A 19,810-nucleotide genomic window follows, 5' to 3' on the forward strand; every position below is an offset into this window, starting at 1 on the left:
GACTTATATGCATCCAGGTGGAGCAGCAAATCCTGCACAAGTAAGTTTGGGGTTGACTGTGAGTTTATTGTTCCCACAGTCATGGTCCTACTCAGAGCAGCTGAGGTTCCAGAGCCTGTGATTGTTGTTGAAGACAGGAATGAAAAATGAATTAAAAGTCTCTCTCTGTTTTGTCTATGTCCCTGTTTGTTAGGTGACCACCCTCATCAAGTATGGGACCAATGTTTGCTCTGGTCCACCTTTTCCTGTTAAGATACTTAAAAAAGCATTTTTTTTAAATTGTCCCCTACACTACTGGCAAGCTTCAACTCTAATTGAGCCTTGGCCATTTGAATTCTCTCCCTACAAAGGTGAGCAGCATCCCTGTAGTCCTTCCACGTTGCCTGACCTTGCTTCCACTTCCATACACTTTCATTTTCTGCTTATGCACTGGAAGATCCCTGCTCAGCCATGCTGGCTTTCTGCCCATCCTGTTTGTCTTCTAACATTTTGGAATTGCCTGTTCCTGTGCTCTTAGAAGATAGTGCTTGAAAACTGACAACCAGTGATGGACCCAATGTCTTTAAAAGCAGTTTTCCAGCAGACTGAAGTCTGCTCTCCTCCAATCCAGGGCTGAAGTTTTGGTAGCAGTTTTCCTTCAATCACCAAAGATTTTAAACTCAACTACCTCATGGTCACTATGGCCAAGGTGGCCACCTATTGCCACTTCACCCACAACATCATCCCTGTTTACAAGTAACAGATCCAGGAGTGCACCTTTTCTAGTCATCTCTCTTTGTATCTGTACCAAGAAATTATCATCAAGGTGCTTCAGGAATCTCCTGGGCTTGCTTGTCTCAGCTATGTGGTGTTCCCAGTTGACATCTGGCAGGTTGAAGCTGCTCATAAGAACAAGGGCAGCTGATCTAGCAGATCTCTAAAGATAAGTTCATCAGTGTGGTCATCATGGCCGGGTGTTCTATAGCAGACTCCCACAATGACATTCTCTTTATTTTCATGTCCCTTGATTCTTATCCAGAGGCTCTCAATCCCATTGCTGCCGACTGCAAGCACTGTACAGTCCAGTGCCTCCATTATATACAGAGCCACCACCCTCCTTGCTTGCCCTGCCTGCCCCTTCTGAAGAGCCTGTAACCATCCATCACAACATACCAGTCACAGGTCTCTTCCTACCAGGTTTCACTTATGCCAATGATGTACTAGCTCCGGGACTGGGCCAAGACTTCTTGCGCCTCTTGACTGTTTCTCATGCTGTGTGCATTTGTGTAGAAATGTTTCAGATGTGCTTCAGTGAACCCAGGCCCTTGTGGGACAGACTGAAGGCTCTTACTAGAATGCAGTCCCTCAGTTTTTGGCATGCAGTCTCATAGCTTATCACTGGCAGGCCCATTTTTGTCCCTTTCCCCCTTTGAATCTAGTTTAAAGTCCTATTAATCAGCCCTGGTAACTCTTGGGCAAAAATCATTTTCCTCCTCTGAGAAAGCTTCCCATAAGGACCCAGTAGGCCTGGTATTATGTAGACCTTCCCATGATCAAGAAACCCAAAATCATGTTGGTGGCACCAGCCTCAGAGCCACATATTGATCTGCTGGGTCTGCCTGTTCCTTTTAGTGTTGATCCCCACTACTGGAAGGATAGAGGAAAACCCTACCTGTGCACCTGATCCTTTAACCAATAGCCCCAAAGCCCTAAAGTCCCTTTTCATTGATCCTGGACTTCTCTTTGCTACCTCATTAATGCCAATGTGAAAAACCAATAAAGGGTAATAATCAGAGTGACATTCCAGGCGAATGCCTTTCTGAGCAACGTCTCTTACCTGAGCCCCAGGTAGACAGCAGACTTCCTGTCGTGGTTTAACCCGGCTGGCAGCTAAATACCACGCAGCCGTTCGCTCACCCTCCCCCCTCCCTCTCTGGGACGGGGGAGAGAAATGGAAAGTGAAGCCCGTGAGTTGAGATAAAGACAGTTTAATAAGACAGGAAAATAATAATAATGATAATAATAATAATAATAATAATAATAATAATACAATGATGATAATAGTACTACTACTAATAATATGTACAAACAAGTGATGCACAATGCAATTGCTCACCACCCGCTGACCGATGCCCAGCTTAACCCCGAGCAGTCCGGCCCCCTCCCCCCGGCTAGCCACCCCTATATATTGTTTAGCATGACGTCAGATGGTATGGAATACCCCTTTGGCTAGTTTGGGTCACCTGTCCTGGGTCTGTCCCCTCCCAGCTCTTACTGCACCCCCCAGCCTGCCCGTTGGCAGGACAGAGCAAAGGCTGAGATGTCCTTGGCTTAGTATAAGCACTGCTCTGCAACAATTAAAGCATCGGGGTGTTATCAGCACTCTTCTCATTCTAAGCCAAAACACAGCATTCCACCAGCTACTAGGAAGAAAATTAATTCTGTGCTAACTGAAACCAGGACATCTATCCACCCCTTATTCCATACCATTTATGTCATGCTCAGGTTACACTCTTTTCCATACATTCTAATTAGTCACCTATAGTAATCATGGTAGTGATAACATACAGTATAATATACTATTTAACATGGTGCAATTCAGTTCATGGGCTATTCTCACCCAGTATTAAATCTCCTTGAGGTACACACCGGACCTCTCCATTCTTTTGCATCACCCACCAAGTATATCCAGGTCCCTGAGCGAAAACAATTCCACGAATAGGTTTGCCTTTTCCTGAGGCAGGAGTAGCCCAGACTGTTTTACCCAGCATATTTTTTACATGCACTACAGGAACTTTATCCCCATCTACAGTACGTAACAGGTTTGATTGGGCAGGTCCAGCTCGGTTGGTAGATCCCCTAGTATTGACTAACCAGGTGGCCTTTGCCAAATGCGTATCCCAGTTTTTGAACGTCCCAGCGCCCATTGCTTTCAAGGTAGTCTTTAACAGGCCATTGTATCGTTCAACTTTCCCGGAGGCTGGTGCATGATAGGGGATGTGATACACCCATTCAATACCATGTTCTTTGGCCCAAGTGTCTATAAGGTTGTTTCGGAAGTGAGTCCCATTGTCTGATTCTATTCTTTCTGGGGTGCCATGTCGCCATAGGACTTGCTTTTCAAGGCCCAGGATGGTGTTCCGGGCGGTAGCATGAGGCACAGGATATGTTTCCAGCCATCCGGTGGTTGCTTCCACCATTGTAAGTACGTGGCGCTTGCCATTGCGAGTTTGAGGGAGTGTGATGTAATCAATCTGCCAGGCCTCTCCATATTTATATTTCAGCCATCGTCCTCCATACCAAAGAGGCTTTGACCGTTTGGCTTGCTTGATTGCAGCACATGTTTCACAGTCATGAATAACCTGTGCTATAGCGTCCATGGTCAAGTCCACCCCTCGATCACGAGCCCATCTGTATGTTGCATCTCTACCTTGATGGCCTGAGGTGTCATGGGCCCATCGGGCTATAAATAATTCACCTTTATGCTGCCAATCCAGGTCCACCTGAGCTACTTCAATCTTAGCAGCCTGATCCACCTGCTGGTTGTTTTGATGTTCTTCAGCAGCCCGATTCTTGGGCACATGAGCATCTACGTGGCGTACTTTCACAGCCAGGTTCTCTACCCGAGCAGCAATATCTTGCCACAATGCAGCAGCCCAGATAGGTTTGCCCCTACGCTGCCAGTTGTTTTGCTTCCATTGCTGTAACCATCCCCACAGGGCATTTGCTACCATCCATGAATCGGTGTAGAGATAGAGAACTGGCCATTTTTCTCGTTCAGCAATGTCTAAAGCCAGCTGAATGGCTTTCACTTCTGCAAACTGACTCGATTCACCTTCTCCCTCAGCAGCTTCTGCAACTCGCCGCGTAGGACTCCATACAGCAGCCTTCCATCTCCGATGCTTCCCCACAATACGACAGGACCCATCAGTGAACAGGGCATATTTCTTTTCATTCTCTGGCAACTGGTTGTACAGTGGGGCTTCTTCAGCACGACCCACCTCCTCCTCTGATGATATCCCAAAGTATTTGCCTTCTGGCCAGTCCATGATCACTTCCAATATTCCTGGGCGACTGGGGTTTCCTATTCGAGCCCGCTGAGTAATCAGTGCAACCCACTTGCTCCATGTAGCATCAGTTGCATGATGCGTAGAGGGGACCCTTCCCTTGAACATCCAGCCTAGTACCGGTAATCGGGGTGCTAGGAGGAGCTGCGCTTCAGTACCGACCACCTCCGAAGCAGATCGAACTCCTTCATATGCTGCCAATATCTCCTTTTCAGTTGGAGTATAGCGGGCCTCAGATCCTCTGTATCCCCGACTCCAAAACCCCAGAGGCCGACCTCGAGTTTCCCCAGGTTCTTTCTGCCAGAGGCTCCAGGTGGGGCCGTTCTCCCCGGCTGCAGTGTAGAGCACATACGGAAAATAACGTGCTATAATACTCAATTTGGAAAACAGGCGCAGCGCAGTTGAGATTAAAGCAATCAGCATTATGACAAGTGACTATTAAGCAGGTCTAATACTTATACCAATTTTATTTTAACACACTCTGGTCAGATCTGCCGTTATCTCAACCTTTCGAGCCCCACGTTGGGCGCCAAAAAGACTGTCGTGGTTTAACCCGGCTGGCAGCTAAATACCACGCAGCCGTTCGCTCACCCTCCCCCCTCCCTCTCTGGGACGGGGGAGAGAAATGGAAAGTGAAGCCCGTGAGTTGAGATAAAGACAGTTTAATAAGACAGGAAAATAATAATAATGATAATAATAATAATAATAATAATAATAATAATACAATGATGATAATAGTACTACTACTAATAATATGTACAAACAAGTGATGCACAATGCAATTGCTCACCACCCGCTGACCGATGCCCAGCTTAACCCCGAGCAGTCCGGCCCCCTCCCCCCGGCTAGCCACCCCTATATATTGTTTAGCATGACGTCAGATGGTATGGAATACCCCTTTGGCTAGTTTGGGTCACCTGTCCTGGGTCTGTCCCCTCCCAGCTCTTACTGCACCCCCCCAGCCTGCCTGTTGGCAGGACAGAGCAAAGGCTGAGATGTCCTTGGCTTAGTATAAGCACTGCTCTGCAACAATTAAAGCATCGGGGTGTTATCAGCACTCTTCTCATTCTAAGCCAAAACACAGCATTCCACCAGCTACTAGGAAGAAAATTAATTCTGTGCTAACTGAAACCAGGACACTTCCTTATCCCTATGGGTTGGGTCTGGATGACAAATTGGGCCCTCTGTTCCCTTCAGAATGGAGTTTCCTATGACTATAACCCTTCTTTTAACCTATAACCCTTCTTAACCCATACACCACTTTTGCTTTCTCTGGAATTCCTTGTGTTTTTAAAGGGAGCTCTCTTTTATTAAGGCTTCTGAGAGATAGCTTTCTTGTTCACTGTAGACTACAAAAAACACGACATGCAACATGTGGAATTAAGTGTATGTCTGGTTGAACAGATAGCTTTGACAAAATTTACTACAGGTGGTAACTGTGCATGGAGTGATGACTGGTTGCAAAGGGTCTTTCTGTGAATATGAGAAGATTGCCAATGAAGGGGGAATTGCAGGGTAGAGTGGACATTGTTCATGGACATCTGTATTGGACTGAAGTCATATTTGATGCCAAAAAGGATCTGCATGATAATTCCACTGTTTATTGAGAAGAGCTGCTGAGCCTGATGGCAACCTCTGATTAGTAAGACTGTTCTGTGACCTTACCTGCAGTTGGAAGACATCAGAGTGATTCAGGAAACATTGTTAACTCTTTGAAAACCTCTCATCTGAGTGCTCTCACTTTGGGTATATGGAAGGTCATAGTTCAGCCTGCAGAGACTTGTTAAAATATATTGGAACTACTGATGAGGTATATATTCTCATCTGCTGTCTCCTCTCTTCGTCCCAGCAACCTCCAAATTTTGTCTTACTTGATAAAAAAGGTTTAATAGCCTCCTTTCAGTCAATAAATATTTGTCAAAGCAAGTATCAAATGCTCTCTGCTGCCACACATAGTTGTACCACTAGACCTACTTTATTTTTATGTGTCCTTATTTCACAAACAAATAAATGACCCTTGGTTTTATTTCCTACATATTCCTATGCTCTACATAAACCATCTTTGCCATTCTCCTGACATCCTGTCATTGTGGGATACTCCTTGATCCAAGGTAGGTGCTTTTTGATAACATTATCTTGAGGAAGTAATTGTAAACACTTTGCATATTGTTTGTTTACTGTTCTCATTTAAGTAGCAGTGTCCATCCCTTCCTGTAATTAAAGAAAGGCACTTTTTTTTTTTTTTTTTTTCTCTCATTATTTTCGTCTATTAAGGAATAACAGCAAGAAAAGGGAAGCAAGGAGATTGTTCTTGTAGCTAAAGAACTGGACTGTGATTCAGGTAAGGAGTTAAATTTCAAGTTCTAACAAACTACCTTTGGTGTGACTTTAAGCACACAAATTCCTTGCAGGTCTCTTGGAGAACAAGTATTTTTAGGATGGGGACTGACTCTTATTTAGTGCTTTGCTAACAAGGTCAAGAGCTTACTAAGCTGTCTTTACAGCCTTCCTCAATACCTCTATCTCTGTCTCTGTCTCTGTCTCTATCTCTATATCTCTATCTCTATCTCTCTCCCTCTCTTTCCCTCTCCCTCCCTCTTCCTCCTCCTCCCCCCTCACCCCCGAAAGAGTAGACATATTTCACTGAAACATGTAATTTCACAACATTTCAAGTGTTGATGATGTAAGAGATTAGCACAATGAACATCCTCCCTGCCCAATGTATTTAGAAGTGAACTTCTATACCTTGGGGTCTATGCCATGTTGGATTTCCCTAATATTTTTAAGGCACAATAATTTGTGGATACTTCTTGTTTCCAGCCAGCTTGTACATTGCAGTGGGTTGTGCTGTCTGCACTAATAAGCAGCTGCTCATGCTTTTAAAGGGCCATCTGCATCTTTCTTATTTCCCAGAAACGTGCCAAAAGGAGGGGATTCCTGCCATGGAAGAGGGCTCTGGACTGGTCGTGTTGTACCCCTAGGGGTTCCCAAACTTGAGGGGGCCTAGCAGAGGTTACTCCCTACCACCGTTTGTACTTCAGACTCTTAAACATGTCCATCCCTATCAGAATATGAAAAATTCCCTCAAAGTTTCAGAGTTTCAGGCTGATAGGAGATGTTTGTGAGAAGTAATCCCAACTGGTTCAGATTATCTGGACAGAGAAAAATTGGAAGCTGCTTTATCTGTAGTTTTGAAAAAAGAACCTTAGCTGTTTGATTGCCTTTCCATCCAGGTATTTTCCCCGAAAGTGCTCCTAACTACACTACATCGTTCTGGGTCTGACTTCCCTCCGCATACGGTGTATGTTTCTAGCAGTCCTACTGACAATTTGGAAAACTGTAGGTACATACATAGCACAAAAACTTTGCATATGTACCATGTCTTTCTGTTTGGATTTGACTGCTCTAATCCCCCTCCTTTGAATTCCATTTCATTGCTGTAAACTTTCTAACTTGTTGATCCAACTGAGACAAGGCCCATGCTTTCAGTTTTGTGCTCTTCAGTCTATCCTCACTATAATGACTTGCCTCTCTGCTATCAGAGAAATCTGTCATTGCTGTTTTAACATGATCCTGGCAATCCTTTCCTTTTCTGCTGTCATTCCATGTGTAATTCACTGACATGTACTGGCTTTGCATATTGTGAGAAAAATCTCAATAATTTTATTCAGACAGGATCTTCTGTGAAGCTATTTTATTTGTGATTACAATGGCGGGCATCCTGCAAACAGGAGCGCACAGTAAAAGTTTATCATAACTTTATATGCCCTATTACCCGACACCTGATTTCTCCTGTTTCCTCATTCACTGAGTACTACAGGTTCACAACCTACTTGATGTGCTTCTATACGATATATGTACAATTTTATTTGACCAACTGTTAATTTCTCCTTTTCCTTTTTTTTTTTTCTTTTTTTTTTTTTTTCCTTCTTCTCTTGTAACTATCCTGTTACAAGCTTATCCTGTTTTTCTTAGCTATCCTCCTTATTTTAGGACAGTGGGACTTTCCCCTTATCTGCTTAACATACTCCCTACTGCTGTGCCGCATAATCACTGTTGAATATGCAAGGTTAGTGGAATTTTCCACTGCAAAAACACCTTCTATTCCAAAATCACAGCTTTGTTTCTCACAGTTCTCCCCTCTTCTTTTCTTACTCCTGTTGTTTTTGCACCTCTTCACATACACCACTCTTGAGTTTTTCCAACAAAAAGGTGCAACATTCTTCTTCGGATGTCACAGGGGATGGCAGATACACAATGCCATTATTATTGTAATAACAACAAACAGTTGTTTGAGCCAATTCCATTTGGGCAGGCTCTCATCTGGTCCATTCCTTGGTGAGCATATCCCCCCCTTCCCCATCAGCGCCACCCAAATCCCCACACAATGCTGCTCACTGTTGCTCAATCATCACTACATATCAGGTTGAGGTGACATAAAACTCGTACTGTGGCCTAAAGCTTCACTAAATTTACTCTACTAATGTGAAACAACAGCTACCTAAATTCCTTACATACCAGCAGCTTGTTACCCTTTCAGATAGATGACTTTGGAGGTCTACAGAGTAGTAAGGCAGAGCTTTTCTCATCTGATGTTTTTCTCAATGTCTTCATCACCGATATAGTTTTCATCTTGTCTTGTAGAATGCAGTTTTGTGTTTTCCTGCTGGTCAAGGTCATCAATGCTTGATCACCATGATCAAAAAAAAAACAAACAAATTCTTGCAATGGCACCAGCCTCTCAGCCATGTATTGATCAGCTGGGCCTTCCAGGTGTGCTCAGCACCTGCATCCATAAGGATGGCAGAAAAGAGAGAGACTTAATTTAGGAGGCTTTGCTTGCTGAAGGTTGGAAGGACAAGAAATGACAAGGAGGTGTTTGCACGAGGTTAAAGAACTATCTCGTTCTGCAAGCCTCTGTTTTGTGCTGTGTGTGAGGTCATTGCTGGAGAACTGTTTCAGTGCAGGCTGGGTAAGAAGCACAGGGAACTGACATGGAACAGACCCATAAACCATGGAAGCAGGCCTCTGGGCCATCCCTAGCCTCACTGAAAGAGTGCAACAAATACTGTAGAGCTTCACAGTAAATACAGTTAATCCTATAACTTCTTCCCCAAATGCTCTTCTGTGGCCAACTGACTCTGGCCTGTTTAGTCTACTTAAGCTCTGCCTTTTTTTTGGTTGCCTGATCCCTCTCAGTGAACGTTTTCTCATTGAAACACCTCTGACTGCTCAAATCAATGTTCAGTTTTATTCTGTTCTGTTTCTTCCATTGCTGGGTTTCCTTTGCTCAAGTGCCACCTATCTTTCTCTGTGCCTATCCTGTGCTTCCCATGGTTTCATTATTTTACTAAGCCACTTTCTTTTGCTTATTTTCTACCTTCATGCCTATCTCTATCTTTGCTTGCTTGCTTTTAGTGTAGCATTGTTGGCACCTACTCTTCCATGCCAGTTTCACAGATTTACCAGATGTGGGAAGTGAGACTGTATCTCCTTTAGGTCTGTAATAGGGCAGAGGGGAACACAACTCCAGGCTTGTTCCCTAGAATTCCAAGTTAAGTTTTTCCTGCATCTTTCAGAGTCTCTGTTTTGGTTCAAAAGTCCATCTCCTTGCTTGGTATTCTCTGTCTTGACAGCTAAATATCATGCTACCTTGAAAGTGATGTGGATGTAAAGCTCTGAAGAACTAGTAATGTGTATGTAAAGCTCTGAAGAACTAATTTAGTAGAAGAGATATCAACTTTACAGAAAATTCTTCCAGCTATTTCCAAATAGCTGACAGTTCTTACTAGTGCTTAGCACCGACCCCTGTGTCTGGTAGAAGACAGCGGTTTAGGTCCTCAATGTTTTTTAAAGTAATGCTCAACTTTTAGCTGCCCTGCCACCTGGTGGCATTAGAACATTCAGATAAACAGCTGAATTCCCCCAGTGGATGTTACCAGGCCATTGGTGTCCCAGTAAGCTAACATATATAGAGAGAAGATCAGAAAGGGAGGGCAGGTAAAGAAGCTAGTACTTAGTGCTTAGACTACTTAAATGCCTGCTACCTGAGAGGTATAGTTGCCAGCCAGTGTTTATTGGGGTAGTCACAAGAGTGTGTACCAGCTCTTGGTACCATGCTCATGATCAGGTCTCTGTAACAGAGGAGTAATGTTGCCTTAACAAGAGGCAAAACTTGCTCAAACCTCTACTCCCAAACAGGCAAATTTCGCTCAAGGTAGGTATAGGGACTGGCAGCAATGTGCATGTTCACTGACAAAAATGCAAAAGATATAATCATGTACTAATGGTTATCACAGACAATAAGTCATATAAGGAAAACAACTCAGTTCAGATTTTGTTAATCTTCTCAGTACTGTTTAAATATTTTAGTACCTAAGTCTTTGAGCATTTAATTTCCACTGATTTCAAGGTCTGAGGGCCTTGAAGATAATTTGGGGAAGTACATAGCAGACTCTAAAATCCATCTCATTTGATTCATCTGCCACATCAACACATTTTTGCCTCAGAGGCTGTTTTTTTTTTTTTTTAGTTAAGCTCTTTCGAAGGATAAAGTTTCATGAGAACCTGGCTTTCACCATGAGATTAATTCAAGATGTTCCTTGCATTCTCCCTTCCCACCAGAGTTCATTACCTCCATTAAAAAAATGCATTTTACCTGTTTCTGAGCAAGTACTGTAAATCAAGTCACTGGAATGTTCTGAATTAAAGCAACATCTCATTCACTCCATTTACATCAGAACCTCAGAATCAGTTTTGTAGCACAGATTGGAGAGTAGCAAATTTCAGGGGTGAAATGTTAAAAAACGAATTGGTCCCATATGAATGTAGCTTTTTATATCTCACAAAGATTTCCTTAAATTCCAGGCTTGATTTGCCCAGACTAAGGGATGCACTGGTAGAACGGAAGAAGGAGTTCTCAATTTATAGGATATTCCCTGAACAGGTAAAAGAAGTGTAAGAAGGAAAAATAGTGGATGGGGGAACAAATGACACTCCACAACACACAGAGCTAAAAGAACATGAAGGATACCGGTCTTTTTCTGATAATTTGTTCCAGGACTTGCTGATTTGCTGTTCAAGTGACTGAGCATGCCTATGCTTTAAGTTCAGAAAGAGACAAAAGCAGAATTCCAGCTGCTGCTAGTCCTTGTTCCTTCAGTGATGCATCAGAGGCAGCAAGGAATCACAGAAAAATCAAGCCTTACACAAATTAATTAAAGAGTTATCCCAATTAATCTATTACAGGGCCAACTTCAAACTATTTCAGTGAAAAATTTCTAACTAACGTAATCAATCAGAGAGTGAAAAGTTACATGTTTTGGTTTTAATGTTGTTGTTTGCATATCTTCCCCTCTGCAGACCACACAACATGAAGTTCCCTATAGCCATATCCAAGATTACCTTTGGATAGGCAGCAATTTGGTTATCTTTGAGGAAGCATAATAGTTTAGTTCAGTTACCAAATGAGTTTACATCATATTTACCACTGTCCTCCAAGGACCCTACTGTAAAACTGGCATTAATTAAAAACCCCTGCAAGGGCTGGAGCTGGTGCCCAAGAATGCATGTGTGTGGTGTCAGTCTCTTCTCAAATGTCAGTCACTACAATGCAAAGTGTATAAAATACTGTCCAAGTTGGGAAACAGTTCTTTTTGAAGTACTCGATTGATTTCCCAGATTTTGCTTTGGGCTTGAATTGTCCCTCTCTCTTCCACTGGTCTCTCTGGTGTCCTATCCAATTGGCATGCTGCAGGGTAAAGAGAAGCATGAATGTCTTGTTGTGTACTTCTAGTGTCTTTGTTGTAAAAGGAGAATATAACCAACATTTTTTAGGCCATATGTGCGTGTTTCTAAAGGACAAGCAGGAAGATACAAGAAATTTCTGAACCATCAAGACCTCAGTCCCATAATAATTTATTTCTCATACTTTTAGAGTAAGGGAAAAATATAGTCAGGGAAGATGTTTAATCGGTAAGTAGTTAAATCTTTAATGTTTTATCTTTACTGTTAATCATTGATCTTTGAAAGAATAATATTTTTACGAGTTTGTAAAGAACTAACCAGACTGGTAATACTGGCAAACCTCTAACTTCTTAACTAGAAACAAGACTGATCTGTAGAGTTAACAGATAAGGAAGAGAAAGCCATCTCACCATAAAATACATTCATTGGATACATTCAGATAATCACCGAAGATAGACCATATCTGTGTAATTCTTTCATTCTTATGTATTTTCCCAAGACTTTTCACATCTTGGAGCTTGGAACTGAAGGAACTGGCCCCAGCCATTTTTCACCTGCAAGACAAATCAGAACAAAAGAGAAAGTTAAAATTTAATACAGAAAAGTGATTGGCTGGTTGCATTTCTGTAGCAGGGTGACTCTTCCTACTTCTCTTTTGAAGGGTAACTACTGATGATGGAATACTGATATTTATCTTGTTTGGCATGCTGCAGCCTGCTTCCTACATCCTTTGCTGTCTAGTTACAACTGCAGCTGTACAGAATAATTCTTTTCCTCTGTTACAGATGAGAGGTTCTGCAAGTCTGGAACACTCTGCATGAGGGTGAAATCAAGTGTCTTTAGGAATACTTTTCTGAGGGGCTGGTGGTAAGGAAGAGAAAAAGGGGAGAAGTCTGGGGAGTCAGAGAAACAAAAAGAGAATCTGTTTAAGTCCTTTCCAAGTTTGGAGTGGAGACTAGAAACCAGGCAGAACATTCCAATTAGGATTAGTTACTGTGAAAGCGAATCTTCCTCACTCTCATTTTCATCAAGAACTTTTTTATACAATCAGAAACCTATTCAGAACAAGTAAATAAGTGTTCAAAATTCCCTTCTGTTTATCTTATGACCAAATTTAATTTACATTAATGAAGGTTTGCTGCTGAAAATTTTCCACAAATGCAACACACCTAATCATATACATAAGTCTTTCTAGTTACTGCTCTCCTCTTTTCCAGGTGCTGCTAAATGTGAGACCTGTAGCCAAATTCCATTTTGTATTAGTTATCACAACTTAACCCAGTTCTGTTTAAAAATTTAAAATTTGTCTTCTATTAATACAGAAAATGAAAATAAGGACATTCACATCCAAGAGGATGGTCAATCAATGAATTTCTATTAAAGTTGTGTAATTTGGATTTGGGTGCTCTGATAATGTTATTTATTAAGAAGGAACAGACTTAAAATAAAAATGTTAAAATACAAAAAAAAAAATAAATCAGTATCAGCCATACTCTTAATCTTAACCAAGATCCAATATCCAGTATCAAATAGTTAAATATGAACATTCTAAAAACTAAAGAACTCGGTAGTAATTTGAGAATGGCATGTGGAGTGCAAAGCCTTGAAACAAACCAGTGAGAGAGGATGGAGAACTCACATCTTTGGTCACTCTAACTGTATTGAAATACATTCCAGTCAACATTTTAAGAAGTATACTCAACATTTTTAATATTTGAAAGACATTAACTATGTTTTGTTTAGCTGTATTATTAGGTACACTCACCGATAACGTTGGCTAGCAGCTCTAAACGATCAGAGCCAAAAAAGAGATGAGGTTTCCCATTAAAATGTGCCACAACAGCAGGCATCCCAAATGCCTATTGACACCATGGAGATTAAACAGAGAATGTTATCAAATTTTTGTAGCTACATGATCAGTCTTCAGGAGTAGAACCCCAGAATGCCGACTTTTTTCCTCCCCTTCATTTCACCTTCTTCATTTTGAAAGATGAATCTAATGGAGCCATCAGAAAGTAGGGGATTCTGGATCCAGACTGCGTGCCCCTTTTCAGTGAGCTAAAAAAGCAACCTGACAAACTCAGATTTATCTCAAGTAGTGATAAGCAGTATCACTTGATACTGGTCCCTTAGTTGCCCATCTTTGTCAACCAAGTGGAATGGGCTGAGTGAGTTTCCCAGATGACAATGCAAAAAAATCCTAATAACAGGGAGTTAGCTTCCACATGTTCAAAAAGCAAAAGTGACTAAGAGAGATGATCTATATAGATCATGTTCCTTGCTTCCTATTTTTCTTAATAGAGAAGAAATGCATAGCTGTGATAAAAGAGGCGTTGGAAACATCTCACCCCATATTTTATTGCTTCCTCTGTTGTCTCCTTCAGACGATTCTTCACTTCAGGGGATGAAATCATGTCAAGTAGCTTCTGGGTGAACTCCGATGATAGCCCAGCCTGTCCTGCAACCTGAGAAAAGACAAGTTAATTAAGAGTGCTTTACTAGGAAGCATTCTAATTCTTATTATGGACTAACTAATTTAGTCTTCAGTGTTATCACCCAAAATCTATTACAAAAACATTATAAAATGTCCTTGAAGTACTTCTTGCCCATTGTCTTGCTGTATTCCCAACCCATTCATCATTTATCAACTCTTAGCCCCTAAAGCCCTAAATCTGCAATTTTATTCTATTTTTTTTCATGATTTAGAGAGAAATAGAGGGAATGCTGAGTTTAACATCTATTGAAATAATGTAACTTTAAAATTAAATAAAAAAGTTGTTCTGAAAATGAAAATCAAGAATCTTACCATATTAGTACGCCAAGACACAGTTTTTACTACAAAGATGGCCACATAGGAGCTGTAAATGATACTTGTAAATCAGAGAATTTTCACAGTTGCTAGTACTATTGATCTATCTTTTTAGTCTCCTCTGTGCCACTGCTACACAAGCAGTAGAGGAATGAAATAAAGGTGCCAAAGGTAAAGGTCAAATGTTTATCGGGTAATGCTGAAGTTACAAATACCTATTTTTAAAAATTATCTCACAAAGAATGTTAACTTCTAGTCTTAACATCTACTGGAATGACATACAGTTTTTTGTTTGTTTGTTTTTGCTTTTAAAAAAGAAGAAGTATTCCTGAAAGAAAACTCTCTCAATCACTTTTTTTTTTTTTCCTTCTTCATTTAGCATCCACACTTTTTTTGTACCTTCTCCTCTTTCCCACACATCAGAACAATCAGGAGCTCTTTCTGACGCTACTCAAATGGGAGATAAACAAGTGTAGACTGATAGCAGTACAAAATGCTGTGCAAGCAGGGTAACTAAAGTGTTTAGACTGCAGTCTTTATGCAGAGACATAGTATCTGATCCTCATCATTTTAGGGCAGGAGGATTTAGGAAGATTGAGGCAGGATTCAAAGACTACTTTGCTTCTATAGCAAGTTATGAGAAATTACTGCTGACTGAAAACTGAGTAAAAAAATACCACAGACACACAATGGAAATGTATCAAGTAAACAATATTTTTCAATCATTGTGTAAAATACGTTCACCTACAAATACTCAGAAGAAAAGGCTGAGGACACTTTGCAGCTTTGGATGGTATATTTCAACATGAGAGGATGGTCTAATACTTGCTGCAGGAGTGAATGAAAACAGACAAAAGCAAGTGAGAAGATACCTACCTGTCTGCCTTGCTGAACATGGATATATTCATAGACTTCCACAGAATGGCTAAATTACTTACAGATCTTTTTGAGTATTAAGTTTGTTTCTCTGAAGTTCTTCATGTCCTTGCTTTATTTAAATAATGATGGATTCATAGGCTTAGGACTTTTTCACTGGATGTTTAAATATGTCCTTCAAGTCTTGCCTTTTGAAAAGGCAAAATGCAAACTTTTTCTGAAATTCTGGTAAAAATATGCACTAAGATGAAGCTAAAGTACAAGGACTAGACTCTGGGAAAACAGCTGGACAGCAAGTTTCAAGTTTCAGATAGGGAAGTTGGGCAGTAGAGACTGTACCCCTTAGCCATGGACAATTCTTCTTCTCTTCATATTCTAAGAATTTAAAAATAAAAGAATGTAGAAGAGAGATCCCTTAAAAAGGGTCTTACACAGAAACCGAGATGCCACTATAACCTGTAAAAAATCTCGCCAGCAAAAGAAAATACATCGAGCAAGTACAATGTCTAAGCATATAAGGGTGCAATACAGCACTGAATTTAATAGTAAAGCTTGGCTTTATCATCCCACTGGGAGTTAACTTCCACAATGAAGTGTTGCATTTCACCAGAAGATTTCATATGTAGCAAAATCTCAATGCATTCTGGAGACTCTGTTTATACTTTCATTACTGTTAATAAAACAGTAGTAACAAATAATTCATTGTCCATTCTGGGTATCTTGCCACATGAGTTAACAAAAAGGGAGATTCTGGTTCAAAGTATTATTCAAAGCATGACAATAAATAAATAAATAAATAAATAAATAAATAAATACAAACAGAGCAGCTAGAGAAATTAAATCTTCATTTTTCCTAACAGAGTTTTTCAAAACTCCAAGTGATCAATTGACAAATTAGTAATTAGTAAGGCCACACTAAGCTGTTTCCATGGTTATTACTAATACAAGCAATCAGTAAGAATCTGTACCAGAAACGCAGAAGCACCAACAGAAAGGAGACACTTACAGCCACTATACTCTCCATCTGACTGATATCTTCATGCTGGTAAAAGAATAAAATAAGTAATTCAGTACATGTGAACAAAAGCTCAGTTCTGGACTTGAAAACAAATTTTCTAAGAAAACAGGAATAAAAACAATGTTAGTTGATACTACTGGAAAAATTTTCTCAGAAAAAGTTTTAAGACACGTGATCAAGGAACACATTGTGTGTTTTCTGACATGAACTACTGATTCGCTCAGCCCACAGAACTCACTATCCATACTGAAAATAAGAAATGGCAAATTAAGCTGATTAGAAGCTAGTTCTTTTCTCGTAGTGATTCCTGAACCACTATCACTTTATGTTTCCTGCCATGACTTTTAATGAAAAGACTTTTCCTTTCTCTTGTTCACATTCAACGTTTGAATGAAGTAGGACAGGAATGGTGACAGACAGGATCGAGATGCTGGCTTCATAAAATACCAACCTGTGACCAAAAACGCATCCAGAACTCTCTAGATAAGGATTCTAGGTATTTTGGTTGTGTCATATCAATGGCTGTGATAAAACGCATGGCTCCAAGACTACCTGTGTTTAGTGGAGAGACAAAGAAACATGCTGAAACAAGGCACAGGACCAGGAAAAGATATCGACTGCAGAAGTATTACCTAAAACCAGTATGATCGTCTATGTAACAGTTCCCAAATGGTAAAGCTTATGTTGATTCACAGTACCTTCAATGTTAAAATCATTGACAGGTGTATTTCCCCAGAAATTCCCTTTTTATGGTTAAGAAAAAACGCACAGACTTCATAGTGCTCCCAGATAAAGGAAAGGGCTGTGGTAAGAGAATTTATCTTAACCTTTACTGTCATGGAAAATTTGAGCCAGAGTCGAAAAATATCATCTAAGTCTCTTACTTACTTTTACCAAGGATACGTTGGAAGTCACTTGCTGAAACTGATACAGGCACCTGGTAATATTTTCCCATCCTTTCTAAATCCTTCAGCATGTATTCTGCACGCTTTGGCAACATTGCTGGGGGCTTGTTACCTTTCAGAAAAAGTTCTACTATAAGCAGGAGATTTCGACTATATTATAAAAGCACCGGACAAAACAAAATTTGATAAATTAGACCTCATCTATACATATGCCTAAGGAAGAGTACAATCTCATATCTCCTTAGTGAAACATATGCAGATTTTCCAAATATAATACTATGGCTTAAATGTTATTTATTTTGGTTTTGCACAGATCAGCCCTTTAAGTTAGTAGAACCAGTTTTAAACAAAGGAGCAAATGTCCTGGCAGAGATTTATATTGATTTGGATTGATGACCTTTAAACTAAAAAGCTACACATGGGTAAATAAATGCAGAGACTTGTTAATTTCATGATTTATAAATCTCACTGATTAATTTCTATGACACACTTTGATCATTAATGTATATTAAGAAATTGTAGGTGTTCCATGGGTTAATTCTAGAAAACCATTCCGTATCAAATAATTATTATCCTATTTTAGAATGGAACTTGAACAGTAGGCAGTATTTTCCACAGAGAGTATAAGCATTAGGGGCAATGTCATAACAGTATGAAATGCCTTGCAGCTGATTTCTCAGTCACTACTGAATTCCACAATCCTATAGTTACTTTGCTGATGGTGCCAAAACTGAGTTTAAAGGTGGCTCTGTGGGTTCAGCACTCATTGAGCTTGCCCACAGGAGTGTCCCACTAGTGAAGAAAGTACTTAATTTCCACAGACTTAATTTCCACATATTAGCTACCAGTTGCTTGCATTATGCCACCAAGGAAGGCCGGACGAAAGCGCAAATCAATGTTCCAGATGTGCTGGTACCGGCAGAGTACCTGCAACACAGAGAGGCAATGCCAGATTAACAGTCAGAGAGGTCTGTAGATCTCCATGCAAATAGAAAATAAGCTAAGGCATGAAATAAACGCTGCAGACAAACCCTTTATTATTAGCAATGTCCTAAAATCCTTTTTCTGGATGCTGCCTGAGAAATCTCATCTCAGAAAAACTGAAAAGACCACATCTGGGTTTTGACTACACAAGTCTAAGCAAGGGCAAAATAAACAAGAGATCAGGCTCATGAGCGGGCACTTGTTTAACATCAAAACTTTCACTAAAGTAAAATGTTCAGCAGTAATTCCCAAATCAGCACAGGCCATGCTGCAGTGAGGTTGGGATGTGCTTTTTAAGCGTTCCCTGCTTTTCAAAACACCCGGAAGAAGCTGCGGTATCTCTCACAAGTGAGGCAAAAATAAAATCTGAACACAGCGTGGGTAAAGCAAATCAAAACTAACCAAACCAAACCAAAACACGGATCTCCCGTTAGGTAAACCGGCTCTGTAAGACCGCTGCCTGGGGCAGGGCGGGCACGGCACGCGTTGCCCTTCAGCCTACTCCTGACCCCGGCCGTGCCAGGCCGGCTCCCGGCGGGGAGCCCCGCGGAGAGGACGGGGCTACGTGGGAACCGCCGGCTGCAACCAGCCGGCCTCCCTTCATCTCCTCCCCTCCTCTCACCTCAAACCCCAGCCAGGAGTACGGGGACACCACATCGTAGAACAGCTCCACGAGCGTCCGTCCCATCCTCGCCCCGATCCGAGCCGAGCAGAGCCGAGCCGCAGCGCCGTCACCTTTCTCCCAGTGCCCCAGCGGCACCACCCCCAGACCGGCCCGCGGCGAGGCGGCGCCTGGCGCCCTTCCTCTCGCGTGGTGCTGTTTTGCTGGCTTGTGTGTGGAGCCTGGCTTGGGAAGAAGAGGGAGGAGCTGGGGAGGGAGTCTTTGTTTTTCTCTGTGCTGGGGCAGGAGGAGAACCCTCCCAAGGAGGAAAGCTGGGAGCTGTCTTAGGCAGAGAAGTGCAGGATGTTTTCCCCAAATCCTCCTACTCTCATCTCTTCTGCCTGGTTTCACTTACTTCGTGCATAATTTGTTGCTATAGGAGTAATTATTGTTAAAGGAGTTACATGCCTTTTCCCTTATTTACTGATGCATGCTTTTTACTTTGGTACAGAAACATTTTTCCCCAGCATGAATTTTGCTTCAATAAGTTAGTTTCATCTCTCCCCTTTGTATTATGCTCACTTCCAAGCTCAGATCTCCATTCTGAGTAGTCATGTTGTTTCTCTGAAATTTTTGTCCTTTCAAGTGCTTGTTCTGTATAGTTAATCCACATGTCTGGCGATGGTGGGAATATTTGGGGAGTTAATCATACTCCATTTTGTTGCGAAGCATGGCCGAAAGCACAACAGACACCAGTTGAGTCAGATCATGGTGCTCCATTTTATTGCCCGAATAGCCTAACTTTTATAGTGAACTTTACAGGGG

At 41.3% G+C, this 19,810-nt stretch overlaps 1 protein-coding gene across 1 annotated transcript; it reads right to left on the bottom strand.

Annotated features, from left to right (window-relative positions):
- Positions 1–12,012: 12,012 nt before the first annotated feature.
- On the bottom strand, positions 12,013–19,164 carry GSTK1 (glutathione S-transferase kappa 1). The gene is made up of 8 exons (XM_082782550.1): positions 19,007–19,164; positions 18,246–18,327; positions 17,384–17,512; positions 16,947–17,047; positions 16,484–16,519; positions 14,141–14,257; positions 13,558–13,651; positions 12,013–12,346 (listed from the first exon to the last, which is right to left on the bottom strand). Exons 1-8 carry the CDS (start codon positions 19,070–19,072, stop codon positions 12,297–12,299), a joined length of 675 nt encoding a protein of 224 aa, XP_082638676.1. The 5' UTR covers positions 19,073–19,164; the 3' UTR covers positions 12,013–12,296.
- Between the last annotated feature and the right edge of the window lie 646 nt (positions 19,165–19,810).

The sequence above is a fragment of the Aythya marila genome (genome assembly GCF_965140915.1).
Source record: "Aythya marila genome assembly, chromosome: 1".
NCBI lineage: Eukaryota > Metazoa > Chordata > Aves > Anseriformes > Anatidae > Aythya > Aythya marila.